At 36.5% G+C, this 20,653-nt stretch overlaps 2 protein-coding genes across 2 annotated transcripts in view; one reads left to right on the top strand and one right to left on the bottom strand.

Annotated features, from left to right (window-relative positions):
* LOC107668371 (ras-associated and pleckstrin homology domains-containing protein 1-like) overlaps window positions 1-12,842 on the bottom strand; it is a 73,391-nt gene extending 60,549 nt beyond the window's left edge. Inside the window, exon 1 of the mRNA XM_016460211.1 lies at window positions 12,530-12,842. The gene's annotated coding sequence lies outside the window, so the exon portion shown is untranslated. The remainder of the gene's footprint in view (window positions 1-12,529) is intronic.
* Window positions 12,843-19,209: 6,367 nt separating this feature from the next.
* LOC107668370 (T-cell-specific surface glycoprotein CD28-like) overlaps window positions 19,210-20,653 on the top strand; it is a 3,094-nt gene continuing 1,650 nt past the window's right edge. The window contains exons 1-2 of the mRNA XM_016460210.1: window positions 19,210-19,258; window positions 19,751-20,095. Coding sequence (XP_016315696.1) covers window positions 19,210-19,258; window positions 19,751-20,095 — 394 coding nt within the window. The remainder of the gene's footprint in view (window positions 19,259-19,750; window positions 20,096-20,653) is intronic.

Genomic DNA, 20,653 nt, shown 5'->3' on the forward strand with positions numbered 1-20,653 from the left:
TATCATACTAGATACATTTGAAAGTTCTGTTATTATGCTACTCTGTGCGGTCGTTACCTGTCTAATAAAACGCATAATATATTAAAGCGTCTTTGGTGTTTCCATGTTTTCTACAAAACAAAACCGGAAATCTCTTATGACGTCATTGGCAGGTGACACAATGACATTATGGACACGCTCCGTGTCACTAGTTAAAATTGCTTATTTCTCTGGATTTAAACATTCTTCGAAACATTTGGGATAATGTAAGTACACAAGTCAGCAAAATATATAACACTGTTCTAGTGGTTTTTGGATATTTTAATAAAAAAATCTTACATATTGTGCCTTTAAGAATGTTTAGCTTAGCTAGCTAACGGTAGACTACCTGCTGCAGTCAGAGCAAGTGTAATTGTTGCTGCATTCACACGCTCCTCGGATGCTCTCATTTCCCGAGTTGTGCTTTTAAGTTGGAATGTGAAAACAATAGTCGGGAAATAATTTTTCACATGTGGTGCTGGTGATCCTTATGTCCATTTCGGAGAACCAGAGAACAAATATTTCAATCGATCGCTCAAGCATTTAAGTGGCACCGAAATGAGGCACCGAAATCTGCATTCTGATTTGGTTCTAGTACATACCGGTTACATAGGGACCGGTGCCATATTGGCACCAGGTTTCGGTACCCAACCCTACTGCCAATGCACATGAGCAAAGATAGCAAATTTTAAATCATATACTTCTGAGGGGTCCTGCACCAGAAGACAATCAACTGGCATTGAGACTGATGGGAATGCTTACGGATAGCTTTTTTTCCTGGTATAAGCCTTTCTTAGTTCAGACAAACAGGTAGTCCCATTCCAAACTCACATCAATGGTGCATGCCAATGTTGCCAAATTGGGCCTTTTTCAAACTAACAGATTACTCTATGCAACACCACCAGCATAGAAATTAGACAATGCATCTTACTAAACTGTACTTCACCTTTTACTGAAACCAAATCTGTGCACTGCTGGAGGAGAAGGAGAGCTGATTGGCTGAATCATGTAGTGTATTTACATAGGGTGAGGCATTGTTCAACCTATTCACCAAAACAAAAGCAGCTCACGCAGCAACAGAATAAATCAGCAAAATATCATGGCATACAAACTACTTAGATATTACCTTACACAAATTATACCACCTTTCTCACCAAATGCAACTGATGACAGCTTCATCTACAGCACTGTTATCGACAACAACCAACTCTCTCAGCGGTCACAAAAATATCAGAAAGCACCACAGGCAAATCTGCTTCACCACAAACATGTTTAAAGTGCTTTCTATCAGCAGTGAACATCAATAATGTGAAACAAACATTAACAAGACTGATTACCTTGAATACATGGTTCTGATTGGTCAATCATTCTGCTGTCAAGTAAATATTTTTGTATATATATAATATCCACTGCATGATACACCTTAGAGTCAAGGCCATATTTAATTTTTCACTAATGAATCGTGGGTTTATTGTTTTAAGATCCTATATCACGATGTCTAATTAAAGAGGTGGTTGATTGCGATTTCACTTTTTTAACGTTAGTTAGTGTGTAATGTTGATGTTTGAGCATAAACAATATCTGCAAAGTTACGAAGCTGAAAGTTCAATGCAAACGGAGATATCGTCTATGAGAAGCGTTAAACATGGACGCGCGTGCAGTTACTGTACTGTATTAAAGCTTTAATCAGGATAAAACCATGTATTAAAAGCTAACATAAGCATAGCATTTACAAATAACAGCATATCTAAAAGTATGAGACAACAACAAACAAAAAACATAGGCCTACCATTAAAAGCCGTGCTTGCACAGGTTCTGCACGATCCTCTTCAATAATATCCTCTGCTTCTCAATGGGGCTCAAACTAATAAGCGAAATTAATGATGCTGTTGTTTACAATACAACCGGAGCACATGTGACGTGAGGGGCCGGACATTTAGACACACACTAGAGGCGGTTTAGCCAATCACAACACACTGGACTAGCTAACCAATCAGAGCCCATCGCCTATTTCTGAGGGAGGGGCTTCATAAAAGAAGGAAATGATCAACACGTTTCTCAGAGAAGGGACAGAGCGGTGTGCAATAAAGGTAAATTATGTGAAAAATAATGTGTTTTTTAACAAACTAAGCATTAACACATGTTAGACTGCACCTCATAAACACAATCAAGCCTAGAAAAAAAACAGTGAACCACCCCTTTAAAAGAAATTTACTGACCGATTAATTTACTGACTGGTTCAATGACTGATTTCCTACATAGCTGTGTTTTATGTCTCTTGTACCACTCTTTTTTCTCATATAATAAAACTCAATATAGCTCAAATCAATATTGTGTATTTATTTGGTAAGTGGCCATGTAAAAAGCAGGATAATGTACAGTCAGTGAAGTGAAGTGAGTTTAATGACGTGTGGCCAAGTATGGTGACCCATACTCGGAATTTGTGCTCTGCATTTACTAGTAGTGAACACACACACACCGTGAACACACACCCGGAGCAGTGGGCAGCCATATTGCTGCGGCGCCCGGGAAGCAGTTGGGGGTTCGGTGCCTTGCTCAAGGGTCTCACCTCAGTCATGGTATTGAAGGTGGAAGAGAGCCCTGCTTATTCACGCCCCCCACCGACAATTCCTGCCGGACCTGAGACTCGAACCCAAGGGTTACAAGTCCAACTCTCTAACTATTAGGCCACGACTGCCGGTCGTAACCACAAAATTAACCCGTTTAGGGTGTTACAAGACACCTTTACTTCGTATTGTGGTCCTGATTACTCCATCTGGTTTATTTTGTAATGAGCTGCTGACTGTACATTATCCCTTAATATGGTGCCTCATAATAAGAATCACATGTACTGCATTTCTGAAGCACTCCTGAGGAATGCAAGAACAGAGAAACTTCTGTCAGTTATGCACTAAAGGAGGACAAACAGCACATGTTGAGAGTGTCACATCACACTCGTCTGATGGTAGTCCTTGAGCAGAACTGATAGAGCTCTGGTTATTCATTCCTTCTCTCCCTTTAGCCCGTGTCCTATGGGAAACAGCCAGTTCTCTCAGAGGGACGCGGGAAAGAAGGCTGCCAAGGTCAACTGTGTCCATAAAATCTTGGCAGCAGTATAATGTGACACTTAATCTCATTGACTGTCAGTGGCTAAAGGAGCTCAAATGAAGGCTGTAGCCTGTCAAAAGAACCATTCCACTATCTGTGGTCTTAACAGATTTAAAATATAAATCCGTCATTGTTTACTCACCCTCATGTTGTCTAAACTTGTATGACTTTCTTGCCAAGTCATATGGGTTTGCAACAACATGAGGGTGAGTGCATGAAAAAATTTTCATATTTTGGGTGAGATATAGTCTTAGTTGTGGTAACATTAGCAGAATTTCGGGCAAACATTCACAGGCAAAAGGGTCTGTTGCCTATTTTCAATAGTATAGAAATGTTATGAAGCACAGCTCACACAAATGTCACTTTCAAAACAAACAGCTGTCTGTTGGTCAACACACCAGATTCGTGTTACCAGCCCATTGTGAAATCTGCGTGGGGAAATCTTTCATCCTCAGACAAAATTCCAAAACGCATAGATTTCTATTGAAATGACTGGATTTTTATCCTTTAAAAATGTACCAAATAATGGTAAATATTAGAGCCCGACCGATATATCGTTTAGCCGATATTATCGACCGATATGAGCCTGTCGCCGATATATCGGTATCGGTGAATATGCCGCCGATATGAAATTTTTTTTTTTTTACAGAGCATATAACGCAGATAAAGTGCTTGAAATGGTGCAATTACTTAGTTTGTCCAGCAGAGCGCACTCCATTGTTTGCTACTGGCGACCTGGATGAAACGCTTTAAACCTTAAGTCTATGGAAAACCATTGAAACTTTGAACGGCCATATCTCCGTAACGGCGCGGCGGATCTGCACCAAATTCGGGGGATCCCTTCAGCTCGAGGAACCCTCTCGAACATGAATCGAGTGTACGTCTCGAGGCCCTCTTTCGAATGAGACCACCCCCGCAAAGAATATCGGCCGATATATCGATATCGGCCTTTTTTACTCCCAAATATCGGTATCGGTATCGGCCCCAAAAAAAAACATATCGGTCGGGCTCTAGTAAATATGACTGTTTGCCTGAGACGATAAAGAAATAAATAAGTGAAATGTCAGCGTGCAACCCTCAAGTAACGCTCTGAGGTGTGGATTGTGTTCAATCAGCCATGTATAAAAATGCTGTTTATAACAGAAGAGCGGGCTGGCACATGCTCTAAAAGAGGCAAATAAAAAAACTTAGCTCAAATATTAAATTATCAGGGTATTACTATAAACAAATTTCCATTGCAACAATATGCCTCACATAAATTGTTTAACCCAGAAAGTTTTTCAGGCTCCTTAGCAAAAGCTAGGGCTCCGAGAAAGATCCCTGCCTCTCAAGCTAAAAAGGGTCTGTGACATTTCACCGTGTTTGATGGAGTCCTGACTTACGACCAGTGTTGGGTGTAACGTGTTACTGTAATTAAATTACTTATCCACTGAAAAAAGTAAAGTAAGGGAATATTGTTCATTTTTAGGTAACTTAATTACAGTTACTTATAAAGTATTTGCGTAAAAATTTCAACAGTTCTAAAATCAATATTGAATTTGAAATCTATAAATTTATCGTCTAAAGGTAAAACTGATTGCAGCGTCTTTAACCTTCTGCGCACCGGCGCATTCGCCTGCAGTTTTTCCTGATGACAGAGAAAAGTACCTAAAATACTCAGATACAGATAAGACTAAGACATCAATCGAATCTGCAAACAGTCTACTTTTATTTGTATACACTGAAAATAACAACAAAACCTTTGTAAAATAAACAAAACAGGGAGCGCTTTCTGCTGTTTTGGTCTCCGTGAACTTCTTTCTGAAACGCGTCACAAAAACAAACCGAAACTCGGCAAATACTTGACACACAGACGTGAGAAATATGTCTATAGAAAACTTAGTGTCTACTTTTAAATGAACCAATTCAAATCGAAAACGAATATTCTCTGATTATGTAATCCATATGAAACTAAAGCGAGATACAGTCTTTCCCGTCTCTGAGCTCATTATCTGCAGCCATATCTGTGCGCAAACACCTAGTCACCTATATAGAAAAAATGTATTAAAAAAAATCAAGATTCATCTGTTTTTTATTGTTTTTGGAAGAAGACTCTAGGAATAAGCTGGAATTTACCTCAGAAGAACAGCGCGATCTGACGCGGCTTTATTCAGTGGAGGAGATCATTTCTGTAATTTATTACATTAGTTAACGTGTTATTTTTTTATATAAACTTGTACGCATTTTACTATTTGGCCTTTTCCTAAACTATCTGGCCAAACTGAAATGTGTGAAAGCGAGTAAAATATGCTGAAATATGATATGCATTCATATATAGGATATAGGCAACTTATTACATATAGGCTAAATGTCATACAAAACGAGGATGTAAATATTTTTATTTGCTATAATAAGATATAGAAATAAAGTAATGGGAATGTTTACACTGCAGCATGATGAATGTTACAGTCTAGGAATGTTTAGATCAGTGTTTACTGATCTACTATCAGATGTCGATGTTTATAGTGTGCTAAGCACTAAGAATGTAGTTTATAAAATATCAGATTGTTGTTTATGAACTATGTGTCCATTTGCATGTAATACAGACAAAGCATATGTGCATGAATGACAGTACAAAATCATGTTGTTTTTTGTTAGGACTGACAAAATTAGTATAAGTGACTACTAATGTTGTATACATGTACATAGAGCTATGTCAGTGTGTATGAAATATGGTACTCATTGCTTTGAAAAGTTTAATGCTTACAGCTTGATACATGTACCCCTGGTTTACAAGGTTTAAGCCTATCCCAGACTAAAATACATTTCTGAGCTGTTTTAACTGAAATAAACTTGCACTGACATACCTTAAAATATGTCAGTGCCATTTTTTTATCTCAAGATGCACCAGTAATGCTTTCTTCTAAGGCACATTTATAAAAGTTACTTAAAAGTTACATGAGCTTTTTTGTTATTCAGATATTTTGCAGAGTAATTCGTTAACCAAAGAAGGCTACATTTTTTATTAAAATGTAAGTATTACAGTTGTTTTAAAGCTAAAAGGCTAAACTATTCCATGTTTAACTCAAACTGAAAGAATTAAGAGTTTCATTTCTATGCATCAAGGTTTATAGGGATTTTCATCTGTTTTTTATTGTTTTTGGAAGAAGACTCTAGGAATAAGCTGGAATTTACCTCAGAAGAACAGCGCGATCTGACGCGGCTTTATTCAGTGGAGGAGATCATTTCTGTAATTTATTACATTAGTTAACGTGTTATTTTTTTATATAAACTTGTACGCATTTTACTATTTGGCCTTTTCCTAAACTATCTGGCCAAACTGAAATGTGTGAAAGCGAGTAAAATATGCTGAAATATGATATGCATTCATATATAGGATATAGGCAACTTATTACATATAGGCTAAATGTCATACAAAACGAGGATGTAAATATTTTTATTTGCTATAATAAGATATAGAAATAAAGTAATGGGAATGTTTACACTGCAGCATGATGAATGTTACAGTCTAGGAATGTTTAGATCAGTGTTTACTGATCTACTATCAGATGTCGATGTTTATAGTGTGCTAAGCACTAAGAATGTAGTTTATAAAATATCAGATTGTTGTTTATGAACTATGTGTCCATTTGCATGTAATACAGACAAAGCATATGTGCATGAATGACAGTACAAAATCATGTTGTTTTTTGTTAGGACTGACAAAATTAGTATAAGTGACTACTAATGTTGTATACATGTACATAGAGCTATGTCAGTGTGTATGAAATATGGTACTCATTGCTTTGAAAAGTTTAATGCTTACAGCTTGATACATGTACCCCTGGTTTCAAAGACAAGGCTTAAGCCTAGTCCCAGACTAAAGTGCATGTCTGAGCTGTTTTAACTGAAAGAAACTTGCCTTAAAATATGTCAGTGCCATTGTTTCAAGATGCACACCAGAAATGTTTTCTGCTAAGGCACGTTTATAAAAGTTACTTAAATGACGTAATTGAACTATGGCCTAATCCTGGCTTAATCTAAGCCCAGTCTGGGAAACCAGGGCGTAATGTTTAACTTCTCTTAAGCTTTTTTTGTTATTCAGATATTTTGCAGAGTAATTATATTTGTTAACCAAAGAAGGTTACATTTTTTATTAAAATAAGTATTACAGTTGTTTTAAAGCTAAAAGGCTAAACTATTCCATGTTTAACTCAAACTGAAAGAATTAAGAGTTTCATTTCTATGCATCAAGGTTTATAGGGATTTATGACAGTACAAAATCATGTTGTTTTTTGTTAGGACTGACAAAATTAGTATAAGTGACTACTAATGTTGTATACATGTACATAGAGCTATGTCAGTGTGTATGAAATATGGTACTCATTGCTTTGAAAAGTTTAATGCTTACAGCTTGATACATGTACCCCTGGTTTACAAGGTTTAAGCCTATCCCAGACTAAAATACATTTCTGAGCTGTTTTAACTGAAATAAACTTGCACTGACATACCTTAAAATATGTCAGTGCCATTTTTTTATCTCAAGATGCACCAGTAATGCTTTCTTCTAAGGCACATTTATAAAAGTTACTTAAAAGTTACATGAGCTTTTTTGTTATTCAGATATTTTGCAGAGTAATTCGTTAACCAAAGAAGGCTACATTTTTTATTAAAATGTAAGTATTACAGTTGTTTTAAAGCTAAAAGGCTAAACTATTCCATGTTTAACTCAAACTGAAAGAATTAAGAGTTTAATTTCTATTGTCTATGCATCAAGTTTTATATGGATTTTAAGAAGTAATTAACGATTCAGATAATTAAGTTACTTATTGAATAATTCAATTACTTTTCAGACAGAGTAATTAGAAAAGTAATTATAATTAAGTTACTTACTGAGTAATTAAGTTACTTTTCAGAGAGAGTAATAGAGAAAAGTCATTTAAATACAATATTGATAATGTAATTAGTAATTAATTACTTTTCAAAAGTAACTTACACAACACTGCTTACGACAAAGAAGTTTTTGGGAGATAAAGGTGAAGTGTGTCGTTTTTGTGCCACTAGTGTCTCCATGGAATTGCAAAAATTATGTTTGTTTTCGAATAGGTTTTTCCGAACATTTCCCCGTCTCCATCTACCATTGGTCAAACAAAGTCCCAAACCCAAACTAACAATGTTGCTGTGCTGGTCAAGATGTTCAAAAACAAAGATCAATGTTTATGACCACAGAGTCACAATACTTACACTTTTCAGTGGAAACAAACCAAAAAATTGCTTATTTTTAGTGCAAATTAAAGTGAAACAGGACAAAGTATTGCACCATTGGGAAACAACATACACAACTCTCTTTTAAAGTTGGCATCAAATGAAATCTGTTTTCTAAATGTAGGTGTTGTAGATCTTATTGTGAACAATTCCTCCAGGAATGAGTTCAATTTTTTTTTTTTTTTTCTGACCTCATAAACAAAATGTCTTAACTTGATTTTCCAGTGGCACGGCAGACTTCTCTTTGGTGATGTATCTCCATTAATTTGATCAGCTTAAGCACCTTTCTAATTGACTGCAAACTTGCATTAGGGCTGTCAAAATGGCTGAAAAACTAAATTCGAATTTTGTACTTAAATATTATCAAAATTCGAATTATATTCGAATTTAAAATGCATAATTTCAGTTAGGGTGAAGAAAAGCTTTTGGCTTCTCTCCTGAGGCCACAAGAGGGCACATCGAGCAAAATATCTGTGGGAAAAATAGTGCATAATGTTTAAAATAATTTTTATAAACCAACTATAATTAATTAAGTTGCTTAAACAACTATAAACAAAACAGCATAATGTATGTATGCATAGTTTAATACAAAGGGCGGAAAGCCAATCACACAGAGTACATTTTTCATTTAAAAATATTGAGATGCAGTAGGATGGGGAAAAAAACCCACCATAAACCCTCGATATATGTTTTTTTCAAAGTTAAACTTGCATTAATTTTACATGGCTTTCTAAACATGCGGCTCCTTTGTGCGAGATGCGAGTGCAACGGTGATAGATGTCCCTCTAGAAAATGCGCGAAATATGTGTTCTGTGTGAACGGCTTGGTTTCAGTTTTGATGTAAACAGGATCTTCTCCGCATTGACGTTCTCTTTTTCTGCAATATTTTGAATGAACAACGCAGCAGCACCGCATCTAGTAGCTTCAACTGGATAGGTTAACAAAAACATTAAAATGCAACAACACTTACATCGTCATCGCATCTCGTGCGCTGCTGATAAGGCAGCCTCCTTAACGCACACCTAAAATTTGAATGCAACGTTTTTGCATTCGAATGTGGATTTTTATTTGAAATTCGACGAATATTCGAAATTCAACATTTTTTTTGACAGCCCTAACTTGCATTCATATATGCTTCCATCCAATCAACAACCAATGGACAGAACCAAGTCCAAACCCATTTTTCCCACAATAAGCCTAATCCATTTACAATACGGAAGAAAAGATCTCCCACCATTTCTGTTTCATTGCAACTTAATGTTTTGGTAAATCTAAATCATGCATTGTGACGGCAAATTGAATGTATGAATGCAACAAATCTTCCTCTCCAACAGTCTGCCTTTCACACACACAGATAAAACCATGTCACTGCCTGGTGGCAGCTGCCAATGTTTCTAAAACAACACTGGATGAGAGGCTATAAACACTTTTAATCTTTTACCCAACATAGGCAGGTTACAATGTAAGCAGTACTGTCAGAAGGGAAGCCAGTGCAAGGGAGCAGAATCTGCCATTGTAGTAACACAGTTCACATTGATGTGAACATAATGCAAAACCAAACACACCTAAATAAAATACCGGATCACAATGCAAAGCTCAACAAACCATGTGTACAAATGCTCTGCATGAGTCATGAGTCACCCTGTTCCACCTTTACATGTTTGCAGTGTGATGGAGACAGAAGGGTTTATGACAAATCATTCTGATGACAAATCGGGCTTTGGTCTGTTATCCAAGAGAGCAAACATCTGCATTGAGTGCCATTCATGAGCCAACTATAAGCCGATGACAGATCACACACACCTGACAATACATTTAAGCTGCCATACAGCAGATGTCACCGAAATTAGCTGATTAAAGTTGGCACGAAGTCCTCCCTCACTCACGAAACATTAGCAATATTGCACTTGTGCTGCCTTGAAGATTGATGCACACGGTTGACCTGCTCCTGCCCCAACAAAGGACGTCCTTTCGTCCGAGACTCGTGGGACGCTATTAATTTAAATCATTTCACTCCCTTTCATCCTAGCTGCCTGTTTCCTCTTCATCTGCTCTTTTTCTTCGTCCTAAAGAGCCTCGCAGTCATCTCCAGTTTCAGTCCCGAGTCGAGGGATAGTGGGCGCTGTGTGAGCTGTCAGATAGCTGCTCATGCTGCCAAGGTCAGCAATACAGAGAACCTTCTGGATCTTTATCAGGACTCATTTATGATCACTTAGAACAAAGAATCTGTCGAGCAGAAAAAGATCTAGGCTGCTAGACTCTCTGCATCTGGACTCCAGGGTCCTCACAGCCAGCATCCACCCTAGTTTCACAATCACCTGACGTCATTCTGGTATAGGAGGCCAGCTCTAGAAAGAGGAATCCGATGGGGGTGGACATTGGCTTACTGCTGCACATATGTTGAGAGGTAATGAAAACTAATTCTATGAATAACACTAACAGTGCATTTTAGGGGAAAGGCCTTATAGAAATAGCAACAACGAAGACTAAACTTCCCATTCAATTAAAAAAAAAAAACAATTTCAAGGTTTTGCATCCCTCTCAGCACATATTCTACTGCTCCCACTGGCTTAGACTGAAGCATCAGCACTCTGTGCAGAAAAATAAATCTTAAGTTTAATGCATTACCAGCAGCAAGCGCAGTGGCAAGCTGTGGCAAAGAGCTCACTAGAATATTTCCTGTAATGATACACATTTCAGATCTGCACTCTTCCAATCTGCCTCTAGCCTCTATGCATACCGACGTAATCAAAGATGCATTTATTAATGCATGTACAAGATAATCTACTCACTTAAAGGACATTTTTATATGATAGTCATCCACAATATACTGCTAAAGTATAGCATAAGAGACATAAAGACATGATTTTGGACTGTCTTGACCACTTCACTAGCATTTTTTACTTACAAAAAAAAAGTGGCTTTGGTTGCCACCAAAAAGTGGCTTTTAGAACATTCTATAGGAGATACAATTTAAAAGAATTTTTTTCAATTTGAGTACATTTTAAAATATTATTTTTCCTAATGGCAAAGCTGAATTTTCAGCAGTCATTACTCCAGTCTTCAGTGTCACATGATCCTTCAAAAATCATTCTTGAAAACTGTTCTGTACTTTCATTTTTTTTTTTCAGGTACAATTCAGGTACTTTTATTTATTTATTTATTTTATATTGAATTGTTTTAGCGTTTACATGCTGAAAGACTATAAATATTTAATGGCAGGTTTCATTGTGACAGCATACCCGATGTAATGTGACAATACGTCTGTACAGAGACTGACTTAAAATAAAGCCTGAAAAATAAATATTCACTGAAGTAAAAGGTACCTGCTAGCAGATACACAAGCTGGACAAAAATTGTGTGAAAATAGGCCTCCACTCTATGGGCACCAAGACTGGCACTAAACCCACAGCTGTCATGGCAAAGGGTGGAGCCTGAACATATCAGTGTGTGTGTGTGTGTGTGTGTGTGTGTGTGTGTGTGTGTGTGTGTGTGTGTGTGTGTGTGTGTGTGTGTGTGTGTGTGTGTGTGTGTGTGTGTGTGTGTGTGTGTGTGTGTGGATCCAATTTGGCAACAGCTCATCTGGTTGCAGTATGTGTTACTGCAGAACACACTCCACCAGGTACGATGAGGAAAAACACCAATAATGAGTTAGATCCAGCGATGCTGGAAACCTAAAAGGCTTATACCAAATGAAACATCTGAGGTTAAACATCTCAACCACCCTCAAGAGCCGGAATAACAGCAGATGTATCCAGATAAATGGAGATGCATCTCATCCTCTCTTTGACAGACTAATTAATTTCACCTCATTATTCCAGATTCCTTATTCATGCCGCAATACCTACTGCAAAACCTTACAAATCAGCATCTTCAAAAGATTCCATCACTCGCTTCAGTATTTTATTATCGAATATAACGGTTTTTTTTACTGAAATCAATGGAGCAACCCTCATCTTCAGACATTGAAGGCACTGCACAGCTGTCTGAATTTCAGGGCTGTTCCCTGGATTTTCCTCTGTGTATCCCTAGATAATGAGCTAATAATACGCCGCCAGCGTCAAATACACAAGCCATGCTTGTGATCCGCTCATTAATATCTTTATTTCAGAAAGAGGTCGCATGCAGCAGCGAGTATAAATAAAGAGTAAGCGCTTACTGTCGCAAACCAGCCGACGGTTCTGCGGCTTCTGTCTTGTCCGAAGGAAACGGTAACAATGGAAAATAGCCACTGATGTGTTGCGCAAATCCAGCGACAGAATCCCAGTTCCTCTTCTACCTACATCGGGTTTTCGCTGCCCGTGCCGATCGCTTATATTTGATGATGATGATGATGATGATGATGGTGGTGGTGGTGGTGGTGAGACGAGCGAGCCTCCCGTTTCTCTCCCGCTTCCATTCCCGTTCTGAGCTGCGGACCGATGCGCGTTCCTCCTGGCGTCTCCGTTTCCTGTCCAGCCCCGAAATCCATGTGATTGCGCCCTACCCGATGTGACGTCATGCATGGCATGGAAATACGACTCAGCTTGCGTTTTGACACAAAGGTTCTCCCACTGAAATTTTATCTTATGTACCAAGTGTGCCAATTGTGCATTGAAATGCATTAGGCCGCACTTACTAGGCTGTATAGGGCATTTTCGGGGCGCAATATAAATATTTATCTCGCATAGTAACGTTTCTGCGTCCCTGGCTATCTTAAACGTGTTTAAACTAAAGTTTTTATGACATTATTATGATATTTAAATCTTTAGTTCAGAGGTAAATAATACAAACTTTTTTCAATATTCTATTGTGAAATTAATAAGTGCTACTGTTGCTTCTGTATGAAAAATGGAACGTGTAGGCATACACTACCGTTCAAAAGCTGGGTCAGTAAGATTGTTTTTGTTATTAAACACTCCAGTTCAGACATTTATTTATAATGTTACTATATACAGTATATATATATATATATATATATATATATATAGGTGCATTCTGTATATACATACAGCTGTTTTTAAAATGGATAATAATAAGAAATGTTTCCTATGCAGGAGATCAGCATAACAAAATGATTTCTGAAAGTTCGTGTGAAACTGAAGAATGGAGTAAAGATGGACTAATGATGACTGTTTTTATTGTATAAAGGCAGCCTTGGTGAGAAGAGACTTCTTTCAAAAAACAATTATAAATCTTATTGACCCCAAACGTTTGAATGGTAGTGTAACATGTTCTTTGTGGAACATGTAACCTTTTGTATCGACTTCATTGATGGAACACTCTAATCAGTTTAATTAACTTAATGCTTCTACACACAAGTTTCTATGTGATTCCTCAGGGGTCATACAGAAAATGTTGGTAGTTGAGGGGTCCAAAGGGTTATGAAATAAAAGTAGATGGGTATGAAGACAAGAAGGCCTGAAGCCTAACCACATCAAACAAGTGTGACTCATCAACACTATTTGAAACTGAGACCACTACAATCTCAGCATGACCTTATTTCTGTGGTCTACATCACTGTCTCTGTGCTTAGTGAGGAGACTATATACTATATAGTATGTGCACTGTATTAGAAATGCTCTGCATTCAGTGCACAGAGCAGACCAAAGATTAGGAATTAATTCAAAAACTGAAAATGTTCAAAATAGTTAATCGTAAAAGAACATAGTAGATAGTAAAAATAAATAGTAAACGGACAAAAATGTGATGTTTATAAATATATACAAAACATGCCATAGAAAGTGAATTTCACAGCCTTGTGTGTTATAGCATTAAACTAAGCAACAGGTACTAGATATTCTGTGTCTATTCTGCCATTTAGTGGTTATATCTGTTACTACATGTGGTTTTCAAAGCTAGTTTAATGCAATTTTAAGTGTAGCAATTATAAATATTGAATGAATATATTAAGCAATTAAAGCACCAGTATATTTGACATTTTGAAGAGAGTATACATAAAAAATACTACACAAACACACTACAATTAGCAGTGTTGATAATCTTGGTTGAGGTTGAGTAATCATTTCCTACTTGGACATCATTTTCAAATTGTTTTAGAACAGGATGTACATTATTGATTAATGACTTATAGACTAGTAGAGAATGCAACAGAGGTGTAAAGAGTACCTGAAAACCATTACAGTGAAAATTACTCCACTACAAGTTACAAGTCACCAATTTCAAAACAACTTGAGTAAAAGTCTTAAAGTATCTGAATTTATCAGTACTTAAGTATTTTACTTATACTGAATATAGTCTCAAAGATGCACTAATCAAAGAGACATGCCAGTGAAAAACAAGAAAGAGTTGATATGTGAGAACAGCGATCACATTGATTTTCTAAAACCAAAATAAAACTGAACATCTAAAAAAAAATACAACAACAACAACAAAACCCTTCAAAAATGTCTCTTCAGTATAACAGATAAATAATATAATGTAATTTATTTTTGTAATTTTTGATATATATAAAAAAATAATTCTTTCTTAATTTGATTGTTGATCTTTTAGAATAATAACAGGATAAGAATACTTGAGAATAGTGAAAAAATAATGTTAAGTAAAATTAAAAATTCAAAGCCTTTTTGCACTGGATGAGCTGGTTTCGGCCTCATTGCCGTTGCTAAGGAACTCACATTCACGTAAAGTAGCCTTGTTGACAAGTTTGGGTGAGTAAGGGCAAAACGCACAAGATATTGTACTTTCAGTGCCCTGTAGTTCTTTTGTAGCAGAAATAAACTGCTGCAGAAAAAGCTAGGTATCATGCAAAATGTAATGTGTAATTGCAACACTAATTACAAATGTAGTGGAGTAAAGAGTACAGATGCTTATTCAAAAATGTAGTGAAGTAGAGAATATAAAAGTTACTAATATCTTTGATACTCAGTAAAACTACAGAATATCCAAAAAGATACTCAAGTACAGTAATTAATTACATTTACTCAAACACTCTACACCTCTGGAATGCAAGACTGCATTCAGAGGTAGAGAAGCCTTTGCCTGCTCGTAAATACAGTCAGAAGTTGCAGAATGTTACAGAATGCTGATGGTAAAATGTACTTGGAACTCTGAATGTAAAATGTAACCACAACACAACACCTCTTCTTTCCTTTTGTTATCGTTCATTTCCTCTTATCACTGCAATGCTGCACTGCAAGGCAGTGTATTTGTGCATGATGATGCCGAGAAGTTTCAATGCACAAAGTGAAGAAAAAACAGAATAAATGTTTCGGATATGTAAATATCCAAAACAGGGAAAATTACTCACATCCTAAATAACGTTTTCAGCTGTTAAAAACCCTACACATGCAAGTTGGAAAATATCTAGTCTGTGTTTGTTTTCTTTGTTTCTTCTTTTTATATAAAGTTTGTTTGTGTTGGAATAATGTTAATTTCATGGTATTTTTTGCCAGTTTTCTTATTCTACTCATTGTTTTTATTACATTAATAACAAAAGAAGATAGCCATAAGGCAACACTTCATTTTTCTCCAGAGTGTAAATTTGAGTCCCCTGTCAAATATTTGGCTGCTTTCCTCAGTCCTCCATAGTGTTAAATTGTGACGCAGCTAGGAAACAGCCCCCACCCCCTCACCCCCTCTGACCCGTGCATCTGTTGGTGAAATCTCTGAAGCTATATTCCCCTGTTTTCACGTGCTCGGAGCAGCAGTGCAGAAATGCTTGAGCAGATGATCATAGCAATGACCTATGTTCTCCTGACCCTCTTCTATGCTGAACTTACTGAATCCTCCTCAAGCTGCTATCATGAGAAAGGTTTGAGATTTTCTGTTGCTTCTTAATTCAGTTGTGCAGTTTATTTATGTGGTGTGCAGCATTTGAATCTGCATCCTTGTGGATATTTATAACTAAGTGTCTCCAGAATATTTATATTGTATAAAAAAAGTTGTATAAATTAAATTAATATTACAAAATTAAACTTTGCATTAATGAAACAAATCAATAGACAAAAAAGAGGGGTAAAAACAGCAGAGGAAACAGCCAACTCCACTCCATGTGCAGTGCACCACATCCTCAATCTCTAACTTTCTCTTTCAAAATCAAAATGTGCATATATGCTTTTATCTTTCAGCCAAAATAAAAAGAGTGGATGAAAATGCAACAGCATTTGTGTCCTGTCCAGCACTTGCAGAGCATGAAAAACCATCTATCACTCTATACAAGGGAGATACAAAGCTGCACTCAACAATCCTGAGTGATGTGGACAGTAATCAATCATGGCAGCGGTTTCAGGTGCACATACAAAACTCCTCAGTCTCGTATAAGATTTTAAGAACTGAAGCCAGTGACACAGGACTCTACAACTGCATAATCGCCTCACAAATCTGGACAGAGGTTTCCCTGACTATATTACTAATTAAAGGTAAAACAAAAAGCAATTACTTCATTTTAATTCACATTTAAATGTGTTTAATTCCAGTTTATGATTTGATTAGTGAAAAGTCATTGGTCTGATCCCCTGCTTAAATAGTTTAAACCAACCTGTGATATTCCGTTGGTCTTAGCTGGTCTCCCAAACTGCAGACCAGCTGGATTTCTTTAAACCAGTTAAGAAGCAGCACTTTTACAAAGTGTCAAATACATCAATGTATGTTTTATTTAGTATTGTTTATATTATTTATATGATTTCAGACGCTCTGCTGCCCAAAGAATCAACTGTCACTTGTCCCACTGATCACACACTGCCACTTACTGTTGGCTGTGTGGTCATCGTTGTATATAGTCTGTTCATCACTGTCTTTGGCCGTTACCTCAAAGTAAGTATCCATATCTGCAACCACACATTTACTCACACATGCAGTTCTTTGCAGTAATATAAATTCATAACCAACCTAATATGCATTCAAAGTGTATATCTGGAATCACACAAAATCAAGGTTGAAAAGTTTCAAGTTATCACACTATGAAATTGCTGATATGGTGTTTTTATTTCAGTATAAACTCAAGAACACAGAGCCAGCTGAGAATCCCTACATAAACACAAGACCAAGAGGATTCAGACGACGCTGAAGACAAATATCAGCAGCGTAGCAATATGTCAGTCTTCCACTGGCTGTTACATTTGTACCTCCTATCAGCTGAGCAGTACTGCCCAGAGAGTATATTAAACAGATCTACTAATTGTTCTTGTATCTATTGATGTTGTATATATATATATATATATATATACAGTGTATGTACACTGGGGGTCAACGGTTTAGACAAGAGTAATTAAACCTCTCATCAAGTATGCATTTATATGATGAAAAATAAAGGCAAATGGTAATATTGAGACATATTATTATAAAATAACTGTTTTCCATTTTAATATATTTTAAAATTTAAATAATAATTCCAAATATGCTAATTTGTTGCTGAAGAAACAATTCTTATTAGCAAGTTTTTTTTTTTTTTAAAGGGGTCTAATAAAGCAAGGATGCATTCAAAATCTGTAAAAACAGTAAAAACATTTAATCTTAGATGTTTAATTATTATAATGTTGGGGAAAAAATATATATTTCAAATAAATGCTGTTCTTTAGCACCTTCTAATAATCAAAGAATCCTGAAGAAAATGTATGACCCGTTTCCACAAAAAATGAATGAGTTTTCACCTGCTGGATACTTCAGCTGTTTTCAACATTGATCATAAGAAAAATATATGTTTCTTAAGCAGCAAATTGCAATATTAGAATGATTTTGATCCTCAGTGGGTGTGTTTTTACACTGAAACACTATGATGCTCTGACTTTAAATAAAACCTGCTCATTGTTGCAAACATCTTTGATTCTGGCATTTCTTCAGTGTGACTTGTGTAGGATTTGAAATGATGTTTTAGAGAAAAATGCAATCTATTTAATTAGAAAGTCAAGCTAATCAATATAATTTTGCTTAAGACAATGAATGCATGATCTGTTAGGCTACAACAACAATACAACTATAGAAGATCCCACCTCAGTTTTAGTGTCTGTAACTTCTGCATCTGTAATTACAGTGTTGCCCTTATTATGCAATACACGCAACATGCAAATCTGCACCCCACTGTAAACATTGTAAATATACTATTATATCAGTACACTTTGTTAGCAACAGCGAGACAGGAAATTACAGGAAAAAAGAGGAGGGTGGTGGGTGGCAAGACGGTAACCATTGTTCTCCAAAGTGTCATGCAGCAATGCAAATTTTAGTTTCACAGAACAGCATGTTCAGTATGTACACAATAAATGCACTATATCAAAAGCTTTAAATTGTAATATAAGAAAATAGTAGGTAAAATCACCTAATATAAAGTGTAGCCCAAGGGAATGGAAAAATTTTTGATACGATTAATAAAATTCAGATTTAACCTAATAATATTTAATCATCCTTTCATTTGATTTCTTTTCAGACATTTTCAGTTTCCAACACTCCCTGTAATCTGATATGATGCAATACTGAACAAGTGATGAGTAGATATGTTGAACAATTGCAATTGCAAGAAAGAAAAAAAAAAGAATTTATTTAACTAATTTCGAAAGTGCTGAATCCGCTTTCAAGTGTATCTGATTTTAATATTTTTCCCAAATTCAGAGAGTCAAATAAGCTCTTGACCACTGGGCTTTGTGATAGTTAAACCACACCCTTAACCATATTTTCCAGTTCCACTGCTATTGTACTGTTTTTGCTCGAGTCTCATTCTGCTCATTCGATTTTTTTCCCCTTGATTACACATATTGTGCAAATTGCTTCATTATTTGCAAAAATTTTCAGCACTTTACGGGCATTTGCAGTCAGCTTGAGGTTTCCTGCTACGTCACAAGCTTTCCAGAACTCACTCAGTATAAAGAGACAGGGGGGATACCTCCACAGTTATTACATGACACAATGATTATCACACTTATTAGAATCTTTATATATATCCCACTGGGATTGGGTAAGTACCTGCTGAGCTTCAAATGTTTGTTGCTTTTCAAGCACAGATAGTCTAGAGATGGTAACAGCTTTACCCCTGTGTGGCAAAACAGCTTGAATCCTAAAGTACATTTGATTAATAATTACTCTTTTTTATGAAGAATTGATCTATTATCCTTTGTTCTATGACAGTTAGGATGTTTCTTTTAATATGTAGCAAAACTGAAGTGAAGTGGGTCAAACTTTGACCTAAATGTACAACTTCCAACATCCGGATCCTCTTTTCAGACAGAATTCTGAGGCTCTTTTGGAATATTATTTATATGTGCATATTATATTAGTATATGGAATATTAGTTTAATGTGAACCTTGAAGTACTTTTGTCATAAATGTTCATTCAGATTAAAACTTTTCTGTACTTGAAATATGAATGTTATGAAGTTAAATTATCACCCACACAAAACAAAAAAACAGTATTTGGGTTATATCTGATGATCTTTTGTTTTGTTTCCAGCTCTGCGTTTGTCTCAGCCGTATCGTGTGGTTGGGAAAGATGGAGAAGTCCCTCTCCGCTGCTCCTTCAGTTCAAAGTTAAAGCCAGAGGAAATGCAGGTGTCTCTGTACAAAGGTTTGCACGGCCGTGAGAGTCTCTGTAGCGCTTATGTCAACCTCTCTGAGCCCTACTTTACAACAGATGGCACAGTTAATTGCAGAGGGAATATTAGCTCTGGAAGAGTGGACATGATCATCGCTGGACTGCGAGGGAACGACACAGACCTCTATCGCTGTGAGATCGAGATTCTCTTCCCACCTCCATATCTCAGAACAGTTGGGAACGGCACTATTGTTTACATACAAGGTAAGCGATAGTCTTGTTTTCAGTCTCTTGCATGTGGTTTCCTCACAGTTTCACCTATTTTGTACACGGTTGTTCATGTATAGATCTATAGCAATGTTTTGTTTTTGTATTGATACTACTAATGACAATTATTGAAATAATAAACAAGCAATGCTATTTAAAAGATAGCCATAAGGTAATCACTTCAATGAACCCTGTTGAAAAAAAACAGCATATGCTGGTTAGGTATGTTTTGACGCTGGGATGCTGGTTTAAGCTGGTCCTTTGCTGGTTTGTGCTGGTCCTTTGCTGGTTTATGCTGGTCCTTTTGCTGGTTTATGCTGGTCCTTTGCTGGTTTAAACTGGTCCTTTGCTGGTTTGTGCTGGTCCTTTGCTGGTTTTAGCTGGTCATTTGCTGGTTTATGCTAGTCATGTGCTGGCAAAGGACCAGCACAAACCAGCAAAAGGACCAGCATAAACCAGCAAAGGACCAGCACAAACCAGCAAAGGACCAGTTTAAACCAGCTAAAGGACCAGCATAAACCAGCAAAGGACCAGCATAAACCAGCAAAGGACCAG

The sequence above is a fragment of the Sinocyclocheilus anshuiensis genome, unplaced genomic scaffold (assembly GCF_001515605.1).
Source record: "Sinocyclocheilus anshuiensis isolate Anshui unplaced genomic scaffold, SAMN03320099.WGS_v1.1 scaffold1237, whole genome shotgun sequence".
Taxonomy (NCBI): Eukaryota; Metazoa; Chordata; class Actinopteri; order Cypriniformes; family Cyprinidae; genus Sinocyclocheilus; species Sinocyclocheilus anshuiensis.